The 26469-nt window shown below is 44.1% G+C and overlaps 2 protein-coding genes across 6 annotated transcripts in view; one reads left to right on the forward strand and one right to left on the reverse strand.

The window, feature by feature from the left end:
* Window positions 1–18195, forward strand: part of LOC311059338 (stromal membrane-associated protein 1-like) — a 120095-nt gene extending 101900 nt beyond the window's left edge. For 4 of the 5 annotated variants that reach the window (XM_084077155.1, XM_084077157.1, XM_084077158.1 and 1 more), the window contains exons 8-10: window positions 5484–5661; window positions 12313–12533; window positions 15868–18195. In XM_084077155.1, the coding sequence (XP_083933281.1) occupies window positions 5484–5661; window positions 12313–12533; window positions 15868–16023 (555 nt within the window). In that variant the 3' untranslated portion in view covers window positions 16024–18195. The remainder of the gene's footprint in view (window positions 1–5483; window positions 5662–12312; window positions 12534–15867) is intronic. The other variant, XM_084077156.1, reaches the window with a different exon arrangement.
* A 3588-nt stretch (window positions 18196–21783) lies between these two features.
* The window catches only part of b3gat2 (beta-1,3-glucuronyltransferase 2 (glucuronosyltransferase S)), a gene marked incomplete at its 5' end in the record, with an annotated part of 43021 nt that continues 38335 nt past the window's right edge, over window positions 21784–26469 (reverse strand). The window contains one exon of the mRNA XM_084076226.1: window positions 21784–21909. Coding sequence (XP_083932352.1) covers window positions 21823–21909 — 87 coding nt within the window. The 3' untranslated portion in view covers window positions 21784–21822. The remainder of the gene's footprint in view (window positions 21910–26469) is intronic.

A 26469-nucleotide genomic window follows, 5' to 3' on the forward strand; every position in this document is an offset into this window, starting at 1 on the left:
AAAGAAAAGCGTGTCACCGCGACCCTCCGTTCTTTAGTTATTGGCTGTTGAATATAGCTTGTTCTCGCCAAAAACCAAAAGAGATTTTTTTTTTCTAAATCCATTAACATTAGATCGGACGGGCTGGGTTTGTTGTGATCACGTTATTTCCGGGTATACTCTTCTCCGGAAGTCATAGGATCACTCGAAGAGGTTGGCGAAGAGCGCCATCTAGCGTAAACACTGAAAATACCAGTACACGTCAAAACACGTCCTTGGCGGTGTGGGTTTTGGATTGACACAAGTCAAAACACGTCATTGGCAGTCAATGAGTTGATATCTCTAGATGCAAACATTGTCGGCTCAATGTTCAAATTGTCTCATTTACTTCCATTGTCAAGCATTATATGCCGTTTTGAAATAGACTACATTTTGACATAGTCTCATTTCCTTTCATTGTTAGGTGTGCATTTACTAAATAGATTATAACATGGACGACACTGAGTCGACAGCACAGCCGTCGCACTACTCGGCGCGGACACTTGTTTGGCTATCACCTCGCTCAGGTGAGCCTCACGGGGCTCAAGGCTCACCTGCCTTGTTTTCAATTGATGTAAAAGGAAATATGAGTCAAAATGTTATCAGAAACAGAAGAATATATCATACGAATTGTGTGTGTGTGTGTGCTCACCACCGCGTGTGTCAATGTGCGACTAATCTCACAAACCGTTGGACCAATTGGCGTCAAAGTTTGCATACACACGCCACCCCAAATTCTTCAAATCGGCCTCATGGTGACGCTATATATGGCCTCTAAACAACACAGAGCCAAACGTGTTTGTGTGACAGAGTGAGTGAGAGAAAGACAAGGGGAGACACCCAAACACACAAAACGCTTGAGTTGTCTTTTGACCTTCGCCTTACTAGTGCTCTTTTCCACACTCTCTTGAGTCTCTTTCACTCTACGGCCGAAAAAAACTTCACAGGTAATGATGCAGCCATACATTACAATAGCATTATGTAATTGTTATTTGCTACAATCCTGTTTCTACCAGACTGACTGGGGGATGTTTAAGAACGCCGCTGGGAATAACATCAACGAACTCTCAGACTCAGTCACTGGCTTTATCAGTAAGTGCATAGACGACATAGTCCCAAAAAAGACAGTTCGGATCTATCCCAATCAGAAACCATGGATGAACAGCGAAGTACGTGTACACATGCACGCACGGGATGCTGGTTTCAAATCTGGCGACGTGGAAACGCGTAACACGACGCGCGCGGCCCTAAACAGCGCCATCAGGAAAGCGAAAAAGGCCTACACTGAAAAGATGCAAGACCAACTCAGCAATGGCAACATCAGGAGCACGTGGCAGGCGGTACACACCTTGACAGACTGCAAAACAAGAACCAGAAGCGAGGTGAACCCGCCTGCCTCCCTCCCCAACGAACTGAACACTTTCTATGGCCGGTTTGAGATCAGCTCCAACCGCGGCAGCCAAGCGGGGGCATCAGCAACACCAGCAGAGGAGAACCCTCTAATCATCTCGGAGAGAGAAGTGCGTACAGCCTTTGCACGGGTCAACATCCACAAGGCAGCCGGACCTGATGGAATCCCAGGCCGGGTCCTTAAGGCATGTGCAGACCAGCTGGCGGGTGTCTTCGCTGACATCTTTAACCTCTCCCTCTCCCAGGCTGTGGTCCCTGCAGGGTTCAAAATGTCAACCATTGTGCCCATTCCCAAAAAGGCCAGAGTGACATGCCTGAATGACTGGAGACCTGTCGCTCTCACCCCGATCGTCAGCAAGTGCTTCGAGAAACTGGTGAGGGAATACATCAGCTCCACGCTACCTGCCTCGCTGGATCCGTGGCAGTATGCATACCGCAAAAACAGATCCACCGACGACGCTATTGCCATGGCTCTCCACACCGTCCTCTCGCACATGGACAACAAGCTGCTGAAGGACAAATATGTACGTATGCTGTTCGTGGACTACAGCTCAGCATTCAACACCATTGTCCCAGCAATACTTGACAAAAAGCTCAGAGACCTAGGGCTACACCCAAGCATGTGCGACTGGATACAGGACTTCCTGTCCAACCGACATCAGGTGGTGAGAATGGGCAGCATCACATCTGACCCCCTGACCCTCAACACCGGAGCACCCCAGGGATGCGTGCTGAGCCCTCTCCTCTACTCCCTGTACACGTATGACTGCATAGCCACACATGTCTCCAACACCATCATAAAGTACGCGGACGACACGACAGTGATAGGCCGAATCGTAAACAACGACGAGTCTGACTACAGAGACGAGATCAACTCACTGGCGCTCTGGTGCCGGGAGAACAACCTCGCTCTCAACGTCGACAAGACCAAAGAACTGATCGTGGACTTCAGGAGGCCGCGGAGAGACCATGCGCCCATCCTCATCGACGGTGCTGCAGTGGAAAGGGTCAGCGAGTTCAAGTTCCTCGGAGTACACATCGAGGAGGACCTTAAGTGGGAGACGCACACCACACACGTGAAGAAAAAGGCTCAGCAGAGACTGTACTGGCTCCGCCGCCTGAATAAGCTTGGAGTAGGACAGCGCATCCTCAAGCTGTACTACAACAGTTCGGTTGAAGGCGTCCTAACAGGCTGCATCACGGCCTGGTACGGGAACTGCACTGCCCGAGAGAAGATCAACCTACAGCGAGTAGTGCGATCGGCAGAGCGGATAATGGGAAGCGACCTCCCAGCGCTTCAGGATCTGTACAAGAAGCGGTGCGTGGTCAAAGCCAAGCGCATCATCAAGGACAAGTACCACCCTAGTCACAGACTGTTCAGAACCCTACAACGACCGCGACCGGGCAAGGGGACCTATCGCAGTATCAAGAGTTCCACCACCAGGTTCTGGAATAGTTTTAACCCGGCTGCTGTCAGAATGCTGAATGAAGCATGAGCCCCTTTCCAGCAGCCTGACAATAGGCGGTACTGCCCAGCTGGCTGCAGACTTTTCTAGCTCTTCCTGAACACACCTGTGGATTATTATACCAGGAAATGACTTGGACTTATGAGGAATCATACCAGCGGAAAAAAACCCTTTAAGTGTACAGTTTGTGACAAAAGCTTTAGTCAATGCTAATCTTAAGAAACACATGTTGATACACACAGGAGAAAGGGCTTTAATTGTACTCTTTGTGGCAAAAGCTTTAGTCAATGCTAAAGATTACTTTTTGTTGCTCTCCTTCATGGAGCTACTTGCGGATTATACCAGGGTCAGTCCACCTTAGGTGAACACGCACTGACCCTCTGCACCTTAATCCCCATGTATAACGCACAATCTTTTTTTATTTATTTTTTTATTACTGCGCTCTTTTCTCTCTAAGCACCTTAGCGTCTATAAGTATATCATGCACAGTATACATACATTGCTGCTATGCTCAGGCACCTTAGTTTGTCTCTTATCTCAGGTACTTTGTAAATATGTAGATAACTTGTTTTTGGCCTTCTATTGTTCTCTGTTGATCTCCTTCCCACTTAACCCCCTACCCCTCTTCTTTTTCTCTCTCCCCACTCTTCTTTCTACGGAATTTAACGTTGCGATGGGAGTGTTGTACAAAAACGAATTTCACCCACTTTTTTACCTTGTAAACCTGTGATGTGACAATAAACCTGATTCTGATTCTGATTCTTGTGTTGGAGTGTATCACTAGGTTAAGCAGCTGTTTTTGTTTTGCCACTTTTATAGCTAACTTGAATGATGTTTTGCACCTACACACACACACACACACACACACACACACACACACACACACACACACACACACACACACACACACACACACACACACACACACACACACAAATGCAGTGTCTCTCACATTCAATTTCTCTCTGTCCACGTCCTGTGTCTCTTGCCATCTCTCTCTCTCAATGTCACTTTATCTCTCTCTCTCTCTCTCTCTCTCTTTCTCTTTCTCTTTCTCTTTCTCTTTCTCTTTCTCTTTCTCTCTCTCTCTCTCTCTCTCTCTCTCTCTCTCTTTGTGGTTGAGACAGGGCTCAGAGTTGACAATAAAGGAAGCAGCAGCTCTCATGCTAATGTACTGAACCTATTATTAGAAAGCTCTCTCTCTCTCTCTCTCTCTCTCTCTCTCTCTCTCTCTCTCTCTCTCTCTCTCTCTCTCTCTCTCTGTGTGTGTCTGGTACCCACACTCTCAGAATGCATGCTATACTCACTTTAATTGGCTGCAATTGGGGTGTGTGTGTGTGTGTGTGTGTGTGTGTGTGTGTGTGTGTGTGTGTGTGTGTGTGTGTGTGTGTGTGTGTGTGTGTGTGTGTGTGTGTGTGTGTGTGTGTGTGTGTGTGTGTGTGTGTGTGTGTGTGTGTGTGTGTGTGTGTGTGTGTGTAAAGCATTATGTGCTGGTGTGAGTCATTGCCTCCCTCCTTTCCATCTGTCCATTCCTCCTTTCTTTTCCTCTACCTGTCCTGTTCTCTCCATCCCTCTTTCCTTCTGTACCTCTTCCTCTTCTACCGTTTTCCCCTCTCTTCCTCTCCTCTTCAATCCCTTCTCTCTCTTCCTCCCTCCAGTTCCCCTCCTCTCTCTCTCCTCCAATCTTTCATATGCATCTCTCTCTCCCCTCCCTTCCACCCCCTCTCTCGTTCGAGCTGCACAGGGTGTGTGTGTGTGTGTGTGTGTGTGTGGGGGGGGGGGGGTGTTGTATGAAGTAAAAAAGTGACCGCAAGAAGTATGTTCCTCACACAGTGCAACTGTCTCACAGTATGTGTCCAACCTCCTCGCCTCGCCTCTCCCCTCTCCATTATCCCTTTCCCTCCACACCTTTTCCATCACCCCCCCCCCTCTTATCCTTTCCCTGCCCTCTGAATCTCTCTCTCACTCACACACACACACACACACACACACACACACACACACACACACACACACACACACACAGCTTTCAAGCAGGTGTTTTTTGTCATCATCCTCCATTAGATGTAATGTGTGTGTGTGTGTGTGTGTGTGTGTGTGTGTGTGTGCCAGAAAGTGTTTTTCCCTGTCTTTTTGAAAAATGCGTGCGTGCGCGCGCGCCCGTGTGTGTCATTCTGTCTGACTGTTCATCTCTTCCTGTCTACAGACAACGCTAATTAATGTCATCTGTCTCACTTACGATGACAAGGTGACAACAGCACTCTCCTCTTCTGTCCTCTTCTACTCTTTGCTTCTCAGCTCGACTCTCCTCTTCTTCAGTATGCTACTCCCCTCTTCTCTTATTGTTCTGTTTTGTTTTAGTATCATCGCTTCTCTGTTCTTGTTTTGCTCTACTATTTCACACTCCCCTTATATAAAATTTTACAGCACTATTAGTTCCCAAAATTGTTCAGTCACAGAATAAAAAATACAGAAAATACAAAAGAATACCACAAAAACCCATGAACCACCTACTGTTCTGAAACCAGTGCACATGTACAGTATATAACGTCGTCATCTCTGTCTCGCTCTCTTGTCCTTTCTGCCCAGCAGGCTAGCTCCAGTCCAGTGGCCGCGCAGACAGACACAACCACCTCCTCGTCCTCCTCCACCAACACCAAGAATGAGGAGAAGAAGCCCCTCTCCAAAGACTCCATCTTGTCTCTGTATGCTAGCAGCTCAGTGGGTGGTCAGCCCCAGAGCCAGCAACAGACAGCACAGACACAAGGTAACACACAGACATTGACTAGAATGCAAACCCAATTGCTAACAAAAAAAAAATCTCATTTTCCAAAAAGCATGAAACGACTGGATCAACATTTTTGCAGGCACGTGAGGAATAATGTGTTGAATTAACTCATTCCCTGGACATGTTTTTCCCCAAAGGCCCAGACTGCCATTGACGGGTTTGACGTGTTTTGGCGTTTTCAGTGTTTTTCCACTAGATGGCGCTGTTCGCTGACACATGAGTGACCATTTCATCCTCAGACACACAGATCCAGGAGATCACTTGATCCCAAGATTTTCTCCTCCATTCACGTCCTTGTTAATCGATTTAGAAAAAACCCTGTATCTCGCCTCCCTGGTTTTACTCTGCATTTTTGACGAGGTATGCTATATTCAACGGCCTATAACAAGCGAACGGGGGGTCGCAATGACATTTTGTTTTTCTTTTCATGGAAGCACGGTGAAACCCTCCGTGTTTAGCTACGATCGGGGGATCGATCATACTGGAGATAAATATTATGTGACTAGTTGAAAAGGAAATCAAAAAATGAAAGATTATTTATTTACTCTGGCAGTGAAAGAGTTAGAGACAATTATTTGATGAATTTTCTGTGACACTTTCTGTGTCCAAAACTCCCCTTGCAGTCGGCCAGCATTCCGGCACACTGTGGCATTTAATCCCACTGTAAAATAACTTGATTCTCTCACCCTGGTCCAGGAACATTTAGCAAACAAAGCAACCTTCGTAGGGTCCTTGTTGTAGTGAAACTATGAGTTAGGCGGGAAAGAGAATCCTAAACTTTACACCAGGAGTTTTGCACTCCCTATATGCGCATTTTTTCACAACAGCCGACACAAGGTCTGGGAAGAATTTTGATCTTATTCCCACCATGGAAGTCAGCATCCTGTTTGGACTTGGATCACAAATGGACCCTGTAGCTCTCCATCTTTTGGCTTAGCTTTCCAAAACTGCTTTGTCCTCGAGCTGTTGCACATCCCTCAGGCATTTGACCTTGAATTAGGTGGGCTGACTCCCTCCGGCACCCCCCAGCACTCGGATGTTGTTTCTCCTCTGTCTACCCTCTCCAGATCATCTCATTCATTTTGCAGGTTATTGACTTTCACTTTGTCGCAGAACGCAACGCATTTGTACCCTTCTGCCAGTCGAGTTTCATGTGCAGTGGAAGTAGGCTGTTGATAGATTTCCGGGGCTCCCTCGTGGACCAAGGCGATGTCGACAACACCGTCTTGTCTTTTTACAAAGTCAGTTGGTTGGAGTTGGAATTCTGTGTTTTCACAGCTGTCTTCTTTGGCTGTCAAACAGGATCAAACGGGATCCAGACATTTTCAGTTAAACATTACGTTTACTGGTTGTAGAGAGTAAAATATTTGTTTTGTTCGGCTGCCTGAGAAGTCAAAATATTGGACTTGCACACCTACACATGAACACCAACACAGTCAAGCAGTGACTACACACACACACACACGCGCACACACACACACACACACACACACACACACCACACACACACACACACACACACACACACACACACACACACACACACACACACACACACACACACACACACACACACTAAAGAAACGTGAAAATGGAGGAGAGATGAAAGGTCAATGTATTCTGAGCTGGTTGGATCCTCTGTATACTCTGTACTCTGACCAGAGGGATGCTCATGTGTGCATTCAGTCATGGACAACACACTATACCCCAAAGTTCACATAAACATGTCCACAAAGAAAATCCATGGAGAGGCCACACACACAGCAAAATCCAGAGTCCTAATTTTGTGTGGAGCCTTACGGTTACATTTTTATACTTTTCATGCAGAGTTAAGCACTTGAACCCCATTATCCTTATTAACATTAGCCAAAAATAGCAGATCTACAAACTCACAACGCGTCACGTTTGTTACGTGTTGTGAGCTTGTAGATCGGCTATTTGTGGTAAAGGGGTTTGAAAAATTCTGTCCAAGTTACAAAGCCAACTCAGGTCCAGCTTACTAAGTCTAGAGGGTTTACTTTGTTAAATTCCACTCACGTCACACACACACGTACAGTACACACAGATGCGTGCGTGCAAACACATCTCAGTGACTCATTTGTGGCCTGGAGACACCTCAGATCCCCTCATATGAAAGCGGGGCATGGCAGCTTAGACAGAAAAACACCATCTATCATGTGAGTCATCTGCAGTCACAAAGCCTTTATACGTCGGTGTGAGCCGGTGTCGTGCACACACGCACCGAAAATAGGTGATACACACGCTCACGCTCTGTCGCAGCGAAACGATGCACATCCAGGTATAAATCAGGCATAAGTGACTGCGTGAACACAGAATACAGTGACGGCATATTGTGTTTTCGCCATGTTCGCGTGGTGCCTTCACGTTTGGAAAGCAGCCACATTTGCATGATTACTGATGTTTGTGCACATTTGCATACCAACATGTCACAGATCATGCATGCAGGATTAGGAATGAAAAGCTGATGATGAATTATTTATTTATTTATGTGATGTGCTGGCCAGAGTCCAGTGTTATTTATGTGCTTGAGTGTGTGTGTTCCACATGTATGTACTGTACCTGAACAACAGTGCATCAAATGACAAGTAAACGGAATCTGAAACCTGAATCGGGTTGGGTTTTGGGGTTTAAAAATGGTTATACCAATGTGCATTTGTATACTAGAACTTGTTGATGAAGATTATTTGATCTCATTACACAAGCGTGCGTGAGACTTTACTGCAGTGTCCATGTGTGTCTTGACGCGTGTTTGACGTGGGTGGAATTAAGTCTTTCAGATAAGTGTGTTCATGTAAACAATTAGGTTAGCGAATGAATGTGTGTGCATGTGTCTGAAACACACAAAACTCCAGATGGAAGTATTGGAAATTTAGGGCAGGAATTAGCCTGGCAGGGTTATTTATGTGCTATGCAAGGGTGTTGTTATCGCTCTGCTCTGTGTACTGATGTGTGTGTCTACCACGTAGGTTCGATCCATTCAAATCTATCGAATTTCGAATTTATATCTACTTATGTAATCGAGGAGTGACTTCCGCGCGCCACTGACGCTATAGCTACAGCTGTGTAATCGAATAAACACAACACCGACACACCACATCTCGCCAACACAGTAGCCACGGCGGGCGCGCTGAATTTACGGGTGGCGTAGGGCACCTCTCACTGCTCACAACACATTTTCCACCTCGCAACATAATTAATTCTACTCACCACATTTCGGACAAAACGGAAGGGGAAACCGCTTCGTACAGTTTACCGTGCGCACCACCGACACCGAACGCGACGGGTTTCGCCGAAACAACACGAACGGCCGCCATTGAAACTCCGCAGCTCTCTCCATTGCCAGAAGAACAACAACAGAAGCGGCTCCTTCACCTCCCCTTCACCGTGTCTTCTGCTTCTACGCTCAATTCAGGTGACTACAATGCTAATACATTCACACTCAACCTCACAATCATAAGCTTCTCCGTTTAGTGTTTCATTAGCGCGAGCGTGGAAAACAACTACAGCGCGTTGTCCTGCTCCATCTGGTAAACACACCAGGGATGCCAGTCGGGATGCCAGGTTTTCAAAACAAGCGACGGAAACAAGCAACCACCTTCATGAGAAAAAAAAACAGCCGAAGGGGTCCGCCATGTTCCAGGGGGGTCCCCGGGGGTCCCAACACTCCCAGCGGGTCCGTGGACCACCAGGGGGTCCCCGAAAGTTCTATCCCACCATTTTGGTACCCCAAAATAAGCGCGCCCTCACAGCCCTAGAGCCCCGTGCGCGGCTGGGGTCGAGGGGGGCGTAGCCCCCCTCGACTCTAGTAATTTATATAAAAATATTGTATGCAGTACAATTTACAATGAACAATTACTATTTACAATTTAGAAATTTAGCAGACGCTCTTAATCCAGAGCGAATCTCAGTAAAACTTAATTACTTAAAACATCGTGCCGAGCCTGTGACGGAAGCATGGAACAATCTTACCTGTCCTTGACATGAAATAGGAAATTATAATCAAAATGATATATTCAGTTAAGATTAAATACATGCAAAAGTTTTTAAATACTATTAAGGTACATGGGAAATGTGACAATGAGTTTTACCGTGAGGAACAATCCAAAGTTTAGGATGGGTGTAGAGGTACAGTAACACATGGGCCTGGGTTTGATTCCCTGCATGGCTTAGCTGGGGACACCAACAAACACAATTGCCAGTGTTCGTGGGTGGGAAGGAGAGTGTGTCCTTGTCATTGCACTAGGGACTCCTGCTGGTTAGTTGGGGCGTCTGTATAGCAGAGAGGGGGATGTGAGAGAGATAGAGTGAACCTCAGCATGTTTTACGCTCTGCTGGTGAAACCCGTCACTGTCGGTGTAAAGAAGAGGTTGGCAATGTACGTATATCAGACTAGGCAGTAGGCATGTGGCCAATAGTGTATATGGTTTGGGGGGGGGGGGGGTGCTCTGCATTGACAGGTAGGTACCGCAGTACACATGGGTAATTGGCAGTGACTAAATTGGGAGAAGATAACAAGATGTTAAACAATTTGTGTCTTGCTCTGGGACCCACTAAACTATGTCTGACACTGAATTCTCACTAGCAGCAGCAGCGATTTCTAGCGCTCTGTTTTATTGCAAAATGGCCATGCACGAGGTGTGAGTGACAGCCTCGTAAATATGCAAGTTGTTGTGGTCCATCGAGAGCTCCACTGCGGCGAGTGGATCTCAAGCCAGCACAGCTGTGATTCTCATCTCTGCCACCTTGTTTGTAAACAAGGTGGTATATATATATATATATATATATATTAGATAATATATATTAGATAATTATTAGATAATAAATAGGCTGTGCAGTTGCTCTTTCTTGATTAATTGCACATCTACAACAGCTAGTTTAAAACTTTGTTATCAATTTTCTGTACTTCATACAGTAGTCCATTGCTGTCCATCTCAAGTGGTGTCGCCTAGTTCACGTGCACGCTTGGAGCACAGCACGCTTCTGTTGGCTGCAGCTCTGTCTTGGCACACAGCGGCAGCGGCAAAGTTGAACTTTTATACATTTTGACCCTCGCTTTTTGCACGCTCTGCCTCCCGCTGCAGTGGGGAAAGTACCAGTCTCTCCTTGTCTTAGACAATGTGTTGAACCTCGCCACTTTCTCAGAACATAGCAGCTAAACACCGCTGCTGGTGTGAATTCAGCGTGAGAGACATACCTATGAGGTCACCTCAACACACAATTTTGTACAGTGGTGTAAATGAAGTTCCATTAATTCACCCCCACAAAAAATATTAAAACATGGCCCCATTTCTCCCAGAACACAGATACTAAAATAGCTCCATGTTTCTACCCCAATAAAAATAGCAACACTTTACAATAGCCTTAATACGACCTAAACAAAATCCTACTGTTACTATTGTTTTATAAATAATACATATACCATAAAACCTGAATTCTGTGGAGAAAAAAAGGAGATACTTCCATTTCTACCCATGTCAGCAGTGTGTATCTCCCGAGTATAAAACACAGAGATACAGACAGATTACCACAGATGTCTGTTTTAGAGAAAAATTGCTTCACAATCTTGAACATGCAAAGCAACTCATCATGTCCTCATGGGAAGAGCTCAGTATTTATGCTTCCAGCCTACAAGCCTATCCACAAGTTTCCTTGACAGTTCTACTTCAAAGAAGAAATACTGAAGTGGGGGGGGGGACACCCTCAAGCTTATAGGTTGTTGATGATGACAAACTCTTTAGCTCATTGACTTATTAATGGTTCTCACTGCTGTCATGTTACCCTACATTTACAGGTCACAATTAGCATACTAGCGCGTGCGTGTGCGTGCGTGCATGTGTACGTGCATGTGTACGTGCACATGTGTGTACACTACTTGTATTACTATGCTTGTGAGGGCCAAATCCACACAAGTTTAGTAGAATTTGAGAAATAGACATTGTGAGGACAATTATCCTGGTCCCCACAAGACAGTGTGGTTGATCGCCTTTAAGGTTACGCCTTTAGGGTACAGTTACAAATGGCCATTTCTTTTTTTTAACACATTGGGTGCCAGCATTATTTCATAACAACTTACCGTGGGTGCCAGCATTCTCCCCATTGACTGCGCTTTGCTGTTTAAAGCTCTAGACTCCACGACGAGCAAATCCACGTAAAAAAAGCATCCATTCATGTAGCGCGATGACCCTAGCTACATCCTGGAACGATGACATTTCCCTCGCGAGTTACAACGGGGGGGATCGCGCATCGCGCATGACCGGTTTTCCCCACCGGAAACCGATTCGGAGATATAGGCGTTTTAAAGAAGGAAATGGACAGGAAGCGGATGGGGAGCCATGTTTTTGTTTCCGGTGATCTATTTGGCCTATCCTTCTCAGGATCACAATGGGTACTCCCAGAGCCGCTTCAGCCCCGCCCGTGTGGAAAAAAACGAAAAAGACAGGAAAACCGAATACCCTTCGGTTTTGGCACTCCGCGTAACTATTTGCAAAACCGAAGGGTATTCGGTTTTGGCACCCCATGTGTTAATAAATCATGAAGTCGGCAAAAATGCAGATGTCCTCAAAAGTATCGTTATAAGAGTGTGTGTGTGTGTGTGTGTCCATCCACCAGGCATGTACATGGGCCAGCCTCAGATGCAGTTCACACCCCAGGGTTTCCCGGCTGGGATGGGTGCAGTCGCCCCGCCCACAGCCATGATGGGAGCGGGGGGCATGATGCCAGGCATGGCCATGCCCAACGGAGGGTATGTGGGCGTGCAGCAGGGCATGGCGCCAGCAGGACAGAACATGTACAACATGCAGCAACAGCAAGGACAGTGGAACATGAATCAGGTAACATTGTTATAAAAGAAATGTTCTCTCTCTCTCTCTCTCACTCTCTCTCTCTCTCTCTCTCTCACTCTCGCATAATTCTCACAGAAGTCTCTACCAATTATAGTTCTCAAACATTTCATGTCAAGGACCCCCAAATTGATATGTATTTCAATCTGTGGATTTGGCCACAGACCCCCATAGTTTTTTTTTGCCTTTTCTTTGCTTTTTTAGTTTTTTGGCATTTTATCTCCCCAATTTAGTCGTTATGCCAATTGATTCCTCGTTATGCCAATTGATACAACAGCACTGACAACACACGTTGCTGTGTGTTGTCAGTGCTGTTGTATCCTACTGACTCACCTCGACAGTGAGGCGCCCCCACCGGGAGGACGCAGAGCCTTCGTCCTACTACGCGGGCCAACTGTGTTCGTATAGACGCTCGATAAAGCTGGATGCACACTGCGGTGCAGCTGCTTTACCACTGCGCCACCCGAGCGCCCCTGTTTAACTCATCCTTAACCTAAATCAAATTACACACCATTATGCTCTCTTGTAAAGTGCATACATTTAAAGCAAAGTGAAAGAACCACAATGTAAACAGTAAAAAAAAAAGGAAGAGGAAGTTGATCTCAACTTGAGCTGTCAAAAGAATGTCATGTACACAGTACTCGCAGGTCCATGCATAATCATTAATGTCAGCTACGCATGATTATGGATTCCACCAAGTTATGGGATAGACCCGCCTTACCCGTGTCTGATTGTCTCCCTGGCAGGCATAGTTTTACTGAGGTTTAGGCATAGTTTTACTGAGGTTAGGGTTAGGTTTAGGCATAGTTTTACTGAGGTTAGAGTTAGGTTTAGGCATAGTTTTACTGAGGTTAGAGTTAGGTTTAGGCATAGTTTTACTGAGGTTAGAGTTAGGTTTAGGCATAGTTTTACTGAGGTTAGAGTTAGGTTTAGGCATAGTTTTACTGAGGTTAGAGTTAGGCATAGTTGCAAAAACGAGAACTTTCAATCACAGTGACTACTGGCCAATCACAGCGGGTCTCCCTAAAAAAGCGGTGGTATCCATAAGCACGCGTCAGCTACAGTAGCTTTAAAAATGGACACTGATGCATGCGCACACAATTCCCATGTTGGACGATTCAGAATCGATTCTCAAAAAAAACAACGATTTTTAAAAAAAAAGAAAAAGTGTTCTATTTTTGTATAATGACATTTTTGAGAAGTGGCAAGTTCTGGGCTGAAGAGAATCGTTTTGAATTGAAAAAAAAAACGTAATTGAATCGGGGAAAAAAAAGTTTTGTTTATTTTTTTTTAATCGGAATCGTGACCCCAAGAATCGGAATCGAATCGTGATATAGCAGAAGATTCACAGCCCTAACAAACATAGCCTCTCACTATAGTACAGTACATGATCAGGTGCTAATGTTGTGTGTGCTTAGGCCACAGCACTAAGAGGTGTTGTCATTTTCCTGTCAACTGCAGGAGTTTAATGAGACACCATAAATCACCCTCCACACACGCGCACACACGCGCGCGCGCGCGCACACGCACGCACGCACGCACAGGCACTCCACCCCTCCTTCTGAGCAGGAGTGGTGGGAGAAGAGGTTTATCAGCGTGTGTATAATGGGTTCACCGAGTGCAGATGAGATTTCTGAGTGCATGTGATTTTGGAGTGTGTGTGTGTGTGCTTCAGAAGGGTATCGTGTGATGTTGAAAGGACGGCAGGTTGCACGTGCAAACCCCCACACGCGCGCACACACCTAGAAACACACATGGGTTTAACACGTACACACAGGTGCACATACAGTACATGTACACACACACACACACACACACACACACACACACACACACACAGAGAGAGACAGAGAGAGTGATCTCTCAGACGAACAGATAAGGAGTGCTGGTGCACCACAGCACATCTATAATGGATAATATGGAATAGATGGAGGAGGATGGAAGGGGAGGACCGTGGGGGAGCATAAAGACCCTGAGGACAGTATAGTACAGAGTGAGTTCATGAGGTAAAAGCTGGAGGAGGTCTGGGGGAGTCAAGGGGGTGAAGCCTCTGTTATACTCGGAAATAGCCGATCTACAAGCTCAGAGGTTGTAGATCGACTATTTTCGCCGTGTGACACCGACACGCAACTACGTATAAATCAGCCTTTTAGGAGACAACTGGGGGAGGGGAAGAGGAGATGGAAGGAGGTGTGGGGGAGAAGAGGATGTGAGCTGGGGGAGTGGAGCAGCTGGAGGCGCAAAAGTGAATTCTCTCTACTAACCTTCAGGGAGGGAGGAGCAGCAGCAACATTGTAAATTGTATTGTTCTGATCAATTCAAATAGGTGTGCAACAGTTAATCAAACTAATCTATTATATATCGTTGCTGTCCGGCAGGAACCAGCTAACTCCATTTTTCCGCTTTTGGATTTTTTTTCCATAAATCAGTGCCATTGAACACCCTTTATGTCTCTGTGTTGATTAAAAAAATTATTGAACCAATGAAAAGTATTAAAAAGCGCTTCTGACAAAACCAGCTAACTCCATTGGATCCTCAAACTTCCTGCTAAACCAGCTAACTCCACCAAAGGGGGGTGGAGTTAGCTGGTTTAGCTGACTCCAGGCTCCACCCCCTTTTGACCTCAAACCTCATTGTGAGCTTTGAGGTCCATTCAGCTGTTCTTATCAATGATGAACAAAACCTCCTAACTCCACTTTCTTTTTGTTTTTGTCATTTCCTGAAAAATGAACATTTTGGAGTTAGCTGGTTGCAGCCGAACAGCAGAGATATATATAAAAATGATATATAATTATATGATTTAATTAAATAATCTATTAATTCATCTATTAATAATCAATCCCTAGCCTGGGATCCAGCCTGTTTGCTACGTTCGGCGTTTAATTCTTTCTCACTTCGCTTCACAGTCTAGGAAAGCCTCCTATCTCCGTGCCCAAATGGGAGAAAACAGCCCGCGGCTTCTGATTGGTCTGTTGGGGGGCGGGACCAGTGTTGTCCAATGTAAAACTCAAGTCACTCCCTGACTTGCCTATGTAATGGAAATACGAGTCAAAGAGGACCCTGGCCAGACTGAGTAGCGAAGTGAGAAAAAGACAAACGTAGCGAATCAGGCTGGATTCCAGGCTAATCGATCCCTATTTTGGGCATGTCACTATAGGCAAAAGGTTTACAAAAATGTCAAAACGAGCTCACTTTTTCTATATGACACCATTGTGTGATGAAGTATAAAATTGAAGTAATTGATAGTTGCAACCTTTTTTTTTTTACTTCTCTCATCCGCCTTTTTCTTAATCCCTCTGTGTCTCTCTCTCTCTCTCTCTATCAGATGACCCAGCAGATGTCAGGTGTGGCCCTGGCCGGTGGGGGCGCATCAGGGGTTCAGGCTCCAGGAGTCTTCAGCCAAGCGGGCGCCCCCATGGCTGACTGGAGCACAGGGCCCGCGTCCTCAGGCCAGACCCTCAGCAACCAGCTGTGGAAGTGAAGAGCTGGAGGGAATGAGAGTAAAATGGATGGAAGCCAAGAAAATGAGAGAGAGAAAAAAACAACAACAACAACCTCGTTCAATCTTCTCACCTCTGCTTCCTCTGTGGAAGAGTTAAAAAATAGAACTCAGAGAGGGGATTGGCTGGCGTGCTCTATTCCACACGCACACACACACACACACACACACACACACACACACACACACACACACACACACACACACACACACACACACACACACACACACACACACACTCCATTAGGTTTTTGGTTCCTCTGAATCCACTCCCCTTATCCGCTAAGGGGTGGAGAACTGGACAGTCTCTCTCTCCATGGATGAAGTCAAAAGACTGGCTGCTTTTGTGTCCTGTTAAAAAAAAAAAGAATCCTCCCTTTAGTGTTTTACTTCCTTTAATTTCCTTTTTGTTGACCAGTGAGAGAGACAAGAACAACATATCTGCAAAAAGAAAAAAGAAAAGAAACCTGCTGGACCAATAAGTGTCTATTATAGTAATATGTCAGTTATATCCTCTCCAAAATGGATAGTTAGCTAGTGACATAGTATCTAAAGTACCTAGATATGGCTATTGTATGGTGGGTCTTAAGCCATCGTTCTCTGTCGTGTACACTGACTGTAACCCCCCTTCTCTCTCTTCCTTTCCCTCGTCCCTTTAGATCTGCGTAGGTCAAACGGAGGCCCTTGTATAGCAGATAATCGCCTGAGCGCTTGGAACGGTAGCCGTGGGAGAGTGAGTGTTTCTCCAGAAGACCTCCTGGAAACCAAAATATTGATAATTTTTTACTTTAGGTATATTTGGGGATTTCACTTGAACCCTTACATCCATATTCGGGGGCTAACATTCGGCAAAAAAATCTGATCTACAAGCTCATAATGCGTCTCTATGCGACGCATTGACATCTTGCAGATCGTCTATTTTTGGCAAAGATATTTAGTGTAGAGAGAAAACAGGAGGAGGCCTAGTATAGAGACCTTGAGAATCTGGTCAATTCAATTTAAGGATTAAGTGGTTAAGCTTCACAATAAAAATCTAATCACCCAGACTTGCCCCGAAAATATTCCCTCATAAAACATTATCATTTTGCAGTAAAACTGCTAGCTATAAATAAAAAATACATAAGATAAACAAAATAAAAAAAACAGCTGAACTACAGTAAAAGTCCAGTGTGACTAAATCACTTTGAGTTGTTCAGTTCCAGGGCGGCCATTATTGCCCCTCATGGGTGTTGTTGCTAGCCTGTAGTGTCTGTAATTACAGTAAGCTGGGTTCTGGGAAACTGACTTCAAACCCACTACAGTCATTCCTTACTGTTGTAATGGACCACATTTCCCACAGTCCCCCAGAGCAAATTAGAGCACTTCTGGAATCAGAGCAGTTTGCCTTAACCACACTTTGAACAGTAGAGCTGGTATCTGCACTTGCGGTTGAGTGTGTCGCGTCACTGTTGATCACAGGCAAAATAGCTGCGAACAGATGGAACAGTTACATCTGCTAGGTGGAATTTATACTTGTTATCGCACAATTTTTAACAAATTACTGTATGTAAGCCTATCACACAACTGTTAAGAAAATTATGTAGAAATAGATCAAACAGTGTGTCGCCTGTCAGGTAGAATGTAGTGTTGTCCCTACATACTGTAGCAACCAAAAGCAGTAAAATGGTGACCCAGTCCGAGTGATGTGAGTCGACTTCCTCTGTACTGTAATGTAACTCTCCCCTTCTTTCTCCCCTGTTGTCTGTTCTCCCGTCGTCCGTAATCTTCACTTGTGGTGTTTTCGTCGTGTGCGTTTCAGGAGAAGCATAGTATTTGTCTGAGGCAAATAAACCTGGGCGACCAATCATGCCCTGGAGGAGGCAGCTGCTAGTGAAGAGAGGGGATAGAACGGCGAAGCTGTCAGTCTGGGCCTTTTTTTAGGAAGTGAATTGACTCCAGGGGAATCCTGGAGCAAAATGGGACCTGTATGAAAACACTGGATGGGTCCCGGTGTGAACTTCCTGGGTTCTGTGCTGACATCATCGCAGTTCAATCCTGCTACTAGGAGAGCAAGGAGAGGGGAACTAGACAAAGTCTGCATTGGGAGTATACTGTACATTAAAGCAGTGGTTCTCAACCTGTGGGTCGGCCCCCACATGATTTGGGGGGGTCCCCAGATGACAGTAAATTTGACAGTCTTAGGACTTTTAAGTCCTTTTTAATACCTGAAATGAAAAAAGACCATTACGGCATTGAAAGTAATCAACAAACTATACTATAAAAACTGGTCAAACATTAGTCACAATATTTATCTGTGGATACTGAGTCAAACTAAATGTATTGCCTCAAGTCCTACAATTCCAAGTGCTTGTCAGGGTCTGGGGGTCCCCGGTTAAAAGCTGATTATTTTGGAGGGTCGCTGGCTGAAAAGGTTGAGAACCACTGCATTAAAGCAATGTTGAACATTTGTAAAACCTTGGGTTGTATAGCTACATGGCCATTATACTGTAACTTATCATCTTGTCATCTTGCTCAGTTGCTCCTGTACTCTGTGAGTAATTATTTTCTGTCATTGTATGGCGAAACAGGTATCAAAATCACACTTTTAGCAACATACACATGGAAATGCCTGTTACTATTTTTCTCCACTTATTTCACTGACTGGGAAACACACATACTGTATCATCAACCATGTTACACAAGCATTGGTGACTTATGATGGCCAGGTAGCTGTACAACCTAAAGTTCAACATCGCTTACAACACACACTGTCTCACACACACACACACACACACACACACACACACACACACACACACACACACACACACACACTGCCAAGCGCAGAGGCAGAGTTTCTATCTTCACAGGGTCCCTCTGCCATGCAATAACTAAAGCGCTCTGTCTCACATACATACTGTACATACATACATACACACAAACACACACACAGATATAAATATCTGCAATACCACACATTAACACACATAGTATACAAGAATTCGCAGACACTTTGGCTACACCCAATATCCTCCAGGTTTATTTTTTCAACGTGTTTACATTTTTTCTGGTGCCTAGTACAGAGAAAACAAAAAAAGTGATTTCCGTGCATTAAAACAGTGAATAGCCATGAACTATCTTTGTGTGATAATCTTTTCCAATGACTTTTTTTTTCTTTATCTGTAAAGGTTATCTCTCTTCGGGTTTTTATTTGTTACTCTGTCATTTATTGTTTCTCCGACTTTTACCAAGAGGTCATTTGGAATAAAAATGATTCTGCTGGAATTATACCCACTTTTGTTCTAGTGTATGATAAACCGGCCCTCCCGAACTCACCCGCCATACTGTAGCTCTCATTGTTTAGAACACAGTGGATCAGGTGTAGCCCACTGGAGGGAGCGAGGGGGGGGGTCATTAAAAAAAGAAAATCTGTCATTTCAATTCATAAGATTATTGTGCCAATTTAACCACTTTCAGCAGTCTCCATTTTTCACATGTGGTTATTGTCAAAACTTTTTTTTTTCTTTTACCATTTCACAATATTTGGGGGTCCTTTGCATGGAAAGGTCGGAACCCCTGGTGTAGCTGAAAGTACAGTAGTATGCATTCCTCCATTCTGCAGTTCATTCAATGCATTCCCTTTTTAATCCTTTGTCTGCAAGATGCAATACATGACGCGAGACGTTTTCTTTGTTGTTAGCAGACAGATTGTACATCATTGATGGAATCTTGTCCAGAGAGATGACCTTGCTTCCTCACGGCCTGTTTGAAACTGAGTCATACTGCAGAGCTGCAGCGAGCTGCCATGCCAGGTCACAAAGGGCATCGCACTTGCGTTATGGGTGCACAGCAAGGTATGAACACATCAGGGTGGTTGGTTCAATGGTTGTTTTTTCTTTTCTTTTCTTCCTCCCCATTTGTTTAACAACAGGTAGGTCAGTACACAGAATTATTAAATATTCCAGTTTGTAAATATAAAGGCCCTGACACACAAAGCCAACATTGTCCAAAAAGCCATCCTTGAGTGTCTGTGGCCAACAATTGCCCATGTTTTATTTTTTGGCCCACGCCGTTGGCAGTAGTTGGCCATTAGCGGTGGCCATTCACCCGACTGAGCACGTCAAATCAGCGGAGGACGTGATTAGTGAGGGAGAGCTCTCTGTTTGGCTGTTCAGCCTGAGCAAATCACAGCATGAGAAGAAGTGAGCAGCAAGCCAATGACACAGAGCCAATGATAAAAGGGCACACAGACAGAATAATGACATCAATGAAATGGCTAATGGTATAAACTTGTACAGTAGCCTAGTGTCGGCATTGGCAACAGGTTTACATTGAATGAATAACCGTATAGTCTATGGCTTTGCATACTTCCTGATCTTAGGGTGAAAGTAAAATGTTTAAATGAGGTGACAATCCTCCTATCTCTTTTCTGCTCCAAAAGTGCTAAGAAAGTATATATCCATTGTGGAACATAATCCAGTGTCCATTTTTCTTGGTGTTATCGTACACTTTGCATTGCGATTGCTGCTATTCAAAACATGAAGTTAGCTTTCAACATCGTCTTGCCACAATTTCAGAAAAAAGTCAATTTAATGCATCCAAGTCCAGCCTGGTCCCATCATGTCACACTAATCTTTGTAAAGATTACAGATAAGATGTGATATTAAATCCACAACACATTTAAAGCACATTCATTCAGTCATCTGAGCATCCCTCCATCCTAACAAAGACGGCATGACAGTAATCATTGGGAAACACCAATATCCATTGCACCAGTTTTAATTGTAGTTTAATAGTTAAGTAAGTAGCCTTGGAAACCAACGGTTCTCAAGCCATGTGGCCCATAGGCTCCTGACCTATCTCCTGTGAGACGGCTTGATGTACTACATGTACACCCCTCGGGCATAACGCTAGTATATCGCAGGGTCCCCCAATCCAACCCTTGATGCTGGCAAGCAGGGAGGAATTGGGTACCATTTTTATAGTCTTTTGTATGACTCAGCCGAGGATTGAACCTCGAACCTTCCAGTCTCAGGGTGGACAGTCTAACCACAAGGCCACTGAGCTGGCTACTATAACTTATTCACATATTCACCCAGACATGTATCATTATAAAATTCATTAGTATTAACAGTAGGTGTGACAGTTTATAATTTATTTCATAAATAATATTCATATTGTATTCATGATTTTCAACTTGCAATTTATATGCTGACAACTTCACTGAAACACGTACATCTGATGAGAGCAGTGAGCTCCAGTACAAGTCTCAAAGTAGAAATAACGTGTTCTCTGGTCTCATGAACTCAAGAACATTCTCCTCAAGTTAACTTAATGAAAATGTTCTAAACAGCCTTTAAAGGCTGTTTTAATTGTCACGGCTTTAGAACTTGGCTCTGCTAGACATGTCGTGATAAAGACTGCTGCCACCACCTGTAGGCCATCAACTGACCTGGTCTTTTGCAGTGTGCTCCAGCATAACTTTTATCTGAGACATGAGGCGACGCAAAGCTATCGTATCTGATCAGTCGCTGTTAGTTCTTGCATGTGGGCTTGGTGTGTCAGGGCCTTTAGCTAGACGAGACACATTGTGTGCCATAGGAGAGACTCTGGCAGCCAGTCCCGGCCAAGCAAGTTTCACAGACAGCCGAGAGTTGGGGAATCATGCAATCGCTCCAGCGTTCCTTGTTCGTCTCAAGCAGTGTGTACTGTTCTGTGCCATCCATTGAATGAAGAAGCAAGGTGCTGTCATAAGTCACGCCCCCCTGCAGCAACGACGAGCAGTCTGATTGGCCTTTTGCCTTAGACCTCGATGATGACGTTGTCCTTCCGATGCTTGGGCTCGTTCCCTAGGTGTGGTTTCTCCGTGCGAGTGTGCCAGACCAGCACCTGGGTGGGGGGTTCAGAGAGAGAGAGAAGGGATTAGAGAATATGCTGATGTAAGGGAGACACTAGACAGCAAAATTCTCAGTGTTGTAACAGTTTTTGTTAAATTAACAGGCCACTTAAATTTACTGTGTGTGGACTGTGGACACTAAAATATTTTACAGCACCACTGTGTTCTGGTCACCAAAGATATCTTCCATAATTAAAACATCCTGAGATGAATGCAGCAGAGCTGCAGGCAATGGCATCTATTTCGTATAGTACAGGGCAGTCTGAGATTGAGTTTGTATCTAGAAGTTTTGGCTACACTTTTTAAATAATCTCTTAACCGTGGTCCAGAGGACCCAGACTACTACACATACTGTAATCAAATTAGTCCCAAATTAGCCAGATAAAATGTAAACCAATACAACATGAGAGAAGGCTGCTGTGGGATTCAGTCTGTCTAAAGTGCTTTGTAGCTCCTTAAAGAAAGTGTTATATAAAAAAAAGCATAATCTAAATAGCATCAAAGATTAAAACATGTTTTTGTAAGAAAACACAAAAACAGACAACAATCAGGTAGTACTGTATGTTACCAGATTAACCCTAGAGTCTCGATTCTGGGGGTGAACACTTTGCACAAATATCACATCTACAAGCTTATAATGCGTTGCAGCACGGCTTGTTGTGAGCTTGTGGATTGGCTGTTTTCGACGAAGAGATTTGATGTAGAGGGGAAAAAGGAAAGGGCCAAGGATTGAGCCCTAGCTGGGGGGAAACGGTCAATGAAGTAAATAGGTTTCAAGTGGTAAATGGGCAGGTATAGTTGTGTATCATGAACATAACAGTATAATCTGATGTTGTGTTTATGGATAATGTCGCCCCGAGGCATGTAGTGGGAGAATAATAATTACGTTAAGTAAAAAGTAAAAAATACCTCAAAATTGTACTTATGTACAATGAATGTACTTAGTTACTTTACACCACTGGTCAGTTGTTTCAAATGCACCACTAAGATCAAGCAGGATTAAAATGGAGCATTGTCCTGCATCAGATCATTAGTGAGTGGTTTCTGTGCTGTGGCATGGACGAAAACCTGACTGGAATTCTTCAAAGAGGTTATTGGTGTTCAAATAGTCACTAAGCTGTTTATACACAAGTTTCTCTAAAACTTTAGATAACAATGGGAGTTCAGAAATGGGTCTAATTGCTAAGAACGGAGGGGTGCAGATTGGGTTCTTAAAGAAGCAGTTGGATGAGGGCACACTTGAAGTCGGCTATTTATAATGAAAGTGCTACAGTAGAGCAAACTTTAATCAGTCTTGTGGGGACAGTGTCTAATGGACAGGGAGAGGATTTAATGTGTAATATAAGGTCTGTGAGGGTGTTCTGCAGGTAAAAGAACAAATGCATCCATTTTAGCCTCCACATGGAAGGTAAGAGAGAGGTGATTATTCTATAGGTTCTAGAGGGAATGTATACAGCACTATCAGTAGTAGTGTTTAACAGTATTCCTGGGTTGTGGGTATTTTCAGAAATGAGTTTAGAAAAATACTGTGCATCGAGTCTTTAACATTAAATTCCTTCATGAGATCTTTCATATCATCATATCTTTAGATCTTTCAGAGTACAAAACACATATTTGACAGGCTTTTCATTTCCTTTCTGCCTTTCTCTGTTCCTCAAGATCATTGAGCTAGGAAGATGATTTTACAGGCTTTTTTCTTGTTTTCATTTTTTTTACAGGGGCTACACTATCTAGGGTGACCTGACAGAAGTAATTAAATCTGTTCAGCAAATCGGCCATCTGATGAGATAGAATGGAAGTAGAAAAAGCGAGAAATACATCAGATAACTTCTCAGCAGTCGAGGATTTAATGGTGCGGCAACGAATGGAGGAAGATCTTTGGTGGCATAGGGCACAACATCGTAAAGCTGATACTAGAATGATCAGACAAGTAGTTTACAGTGCTGTAGCTCTGTTGACATGTGTCATTGCCCTTCCCTGTCACATGACAGGGGTTTAGATAGATGTAAGGAATACATAAATAAGAGATATCTTAGATTAAATTAAAGGTAATAAGCAGATCACCGAGAGTAACCACATCGGTCACTTTTTGAGCCGGCATTAAAATGTCCTCACCACTCATTTCACAGTGACAAAAAAATTAGAAAATGCTGCATAAGCTTTTGATTTCAGAAGCTAGGAGGTTAGTCTTTGAAGAGGGCAGGATTTACTCTGCCAGAAAGACCAGGTGTGATTTGAATTATATTAACATAATAGCCTTTTTTCTATGTAGCCAATACATGACCGGCGTAATTCGGTTATATTTCACATTTTTGTGTTGTGTTAACCCATTCAATCCGGAAATGCATCTCTTGGCATTTTAGATTTATTTGGCTATTCAAAAATAGCAATGCCTCGCTATGAGCTTGTAGATCTGCTATTTTTGAAAAATCGTGCAAATTTGTGCAAATCTTTGAATATATATTTTCCAAAGCGAACATTTGTAAAATATTTTGTTCCAGGGATCCCCCAGAAGCAAATATTTGAGTTACAAATATTCGCTTTAAAAATATAAATATTCAAAGATTTGCACAAAAAAAAAACATTAAAAAAAAAAGCAGATCTACAAGCTCATAGCGCGTATATATATATTTATATATATATTGAGTGGGTTAAACACACACACACACACACACAAACGCAGACGACATGATTTATTGTTGGCCGAGTGCTGACTTCGTTTCCTCGACTCCTTCAGGTGGAACATGTCATTTCCTGCACACAGTGTTGCTAATTGGTTCACTTTGCATATCTAACGAGGCTAATGTAGCACGCACTAAAGCATCACACCAGAGGGCTCGGGAAATTGGTTTGTGTCTGTGTAATGTGTGTATGTGTGCACATGTGCATACCAAACAGCTATGTGTGTGTGCACGTGTATACAAATTGCGTGTGAATGAATGCACACATTATACGTGTGTGTGTGTGTGTGGTCTTGTATTACGATACGTGTTAGGGCCTAATGTTATAGTAGAGTAGGATTTTTTATCGTAGATTTTTTTTAGACATGTTTTGCAAATCTTTAGTTTGAATATATATTTGAGTTACAAATGTTCGCTTAAAAAATATATATATATATTAAAAGATTTGCAAAAATATTCACAATTGTTTTTAAATAGCAAATCTACAAGCTGAGTGCCACACTATGAGCTTGTATATCTGCTATTTTTAATAGGCAAATAAATCTAAAAATGACCCAGATGCGTTCCCGCTCTTAATGGGTTAAGCTTACAATTAGGGAAAGATTCAGACTAGGGTAAGGATATGGCATTTAGAGATAGGTTTAGGGATTGAGGTTTGGAGATTTATACTTGCCATGCGCGCCAGTATCACGCACCCAAAATAGTGGATCTGCAGTACAAGCAGTACTTTCGAGTTAAGGCTCAAAATGGCCCATATATTTCTCAAATGGCATTCATGTCCTCACAACTATATAGTAATACAAATGTGTGTGTGTGTGTGAGACATGTACTGTATGCGCGCGCACACACATACCAATTATACAGTCATGTGGAGTCCTCTGTTCCCCTGGACTTTAACCACTTAAACCCCATATGGTTGAACGGAGTCCCTCAGGGTTCTGTAGTGTCTTTTCTGTTTTCTGTTGTTGTGTGGGGAAAGTAGCAGATCCACAATCTCGAAACGCGGCGCAAAGCAACACGTTTTGAGCTTGTAGATCTGCTACTTTGGATGATTTTTTAATTTCAATCCTAAAAAGTAACAGCTTTTGGACATTATGTGGTTTCCACCCGACAGACGATTAGTAGAATCGGCCTCAGATAATGGTTTAACCCCCCACCACCACCACCTCTTGTCCAACACTCCCTTTCCACCCATTTTGCTTTCAATTTCCTCCATTCATCACTTTCACTTGTTTCTCTACTAGCTGTCATTCCTCTCTCTCTCCCTCCATCTCTCTCTCTGTCCCTCTCTCGTTCTCTTTCATCCCCTCCCCCCCGGGGCTATAGTGGAGACAAAAAGCTGAAGCTTTACCAGAAGAGAGAGTGTGTGTGTGTGTGTGTGTGTGTGTGTGTGTGTGTGTGTGTGTGTGTGTGTGTGTGTGTGTGTGTGTGTGTGTGTGTGTGTGTGTGTGTGTGTGTGTGTGTGTGTGTGTGTGTGTGTGTGTGTGTGTGTGTGTGTGTGTGTGTGTGGGGCGTCTGGAGGTTTAGATGGATCTCAAAGGAGGTGATGCATAGAACGGACGGGTGGAGAAGAGGAGGGTTGGGGGGGTACTAAGAATGGAGGGATGAAAGAACAGTGGAGAGGAAGGGGAGATGTGTGTGTGTGTGTGTGTGTGTGTGTGTGTGTGTGTGTGTGTGTGTGTGTGTGTGTGTGTGTGTGTGTTGGGTTCCGGGCATTATTGTCTCCCTTCCTTTGGTTGGTAGTTGGCACCCTGGGCGAAGCTTTGGCAGAGCAAACTGGGCCTGTGTGTGTGTGTGTGCGTACAAATGATGGTGTGAGTATGAAAGACTGTGTGTGTGCATGTGTGTTGCACCAGTCTGTCAGATGATAAC

This window comes from Gymnoscopelus microlampas, assembly GCF_963454915.1.
Source record: "Gymnoscopelus microlampas genome assembly, chromosome: 13".
Classification (NCBI taxonomy): domain Eukaryota; kingdom Metazoa; phylum Chordata; class Actinopteri; order Myctophiformes; family Myctophidae; genus Gymnoscopelus; species Gymnoscopelus microlampas.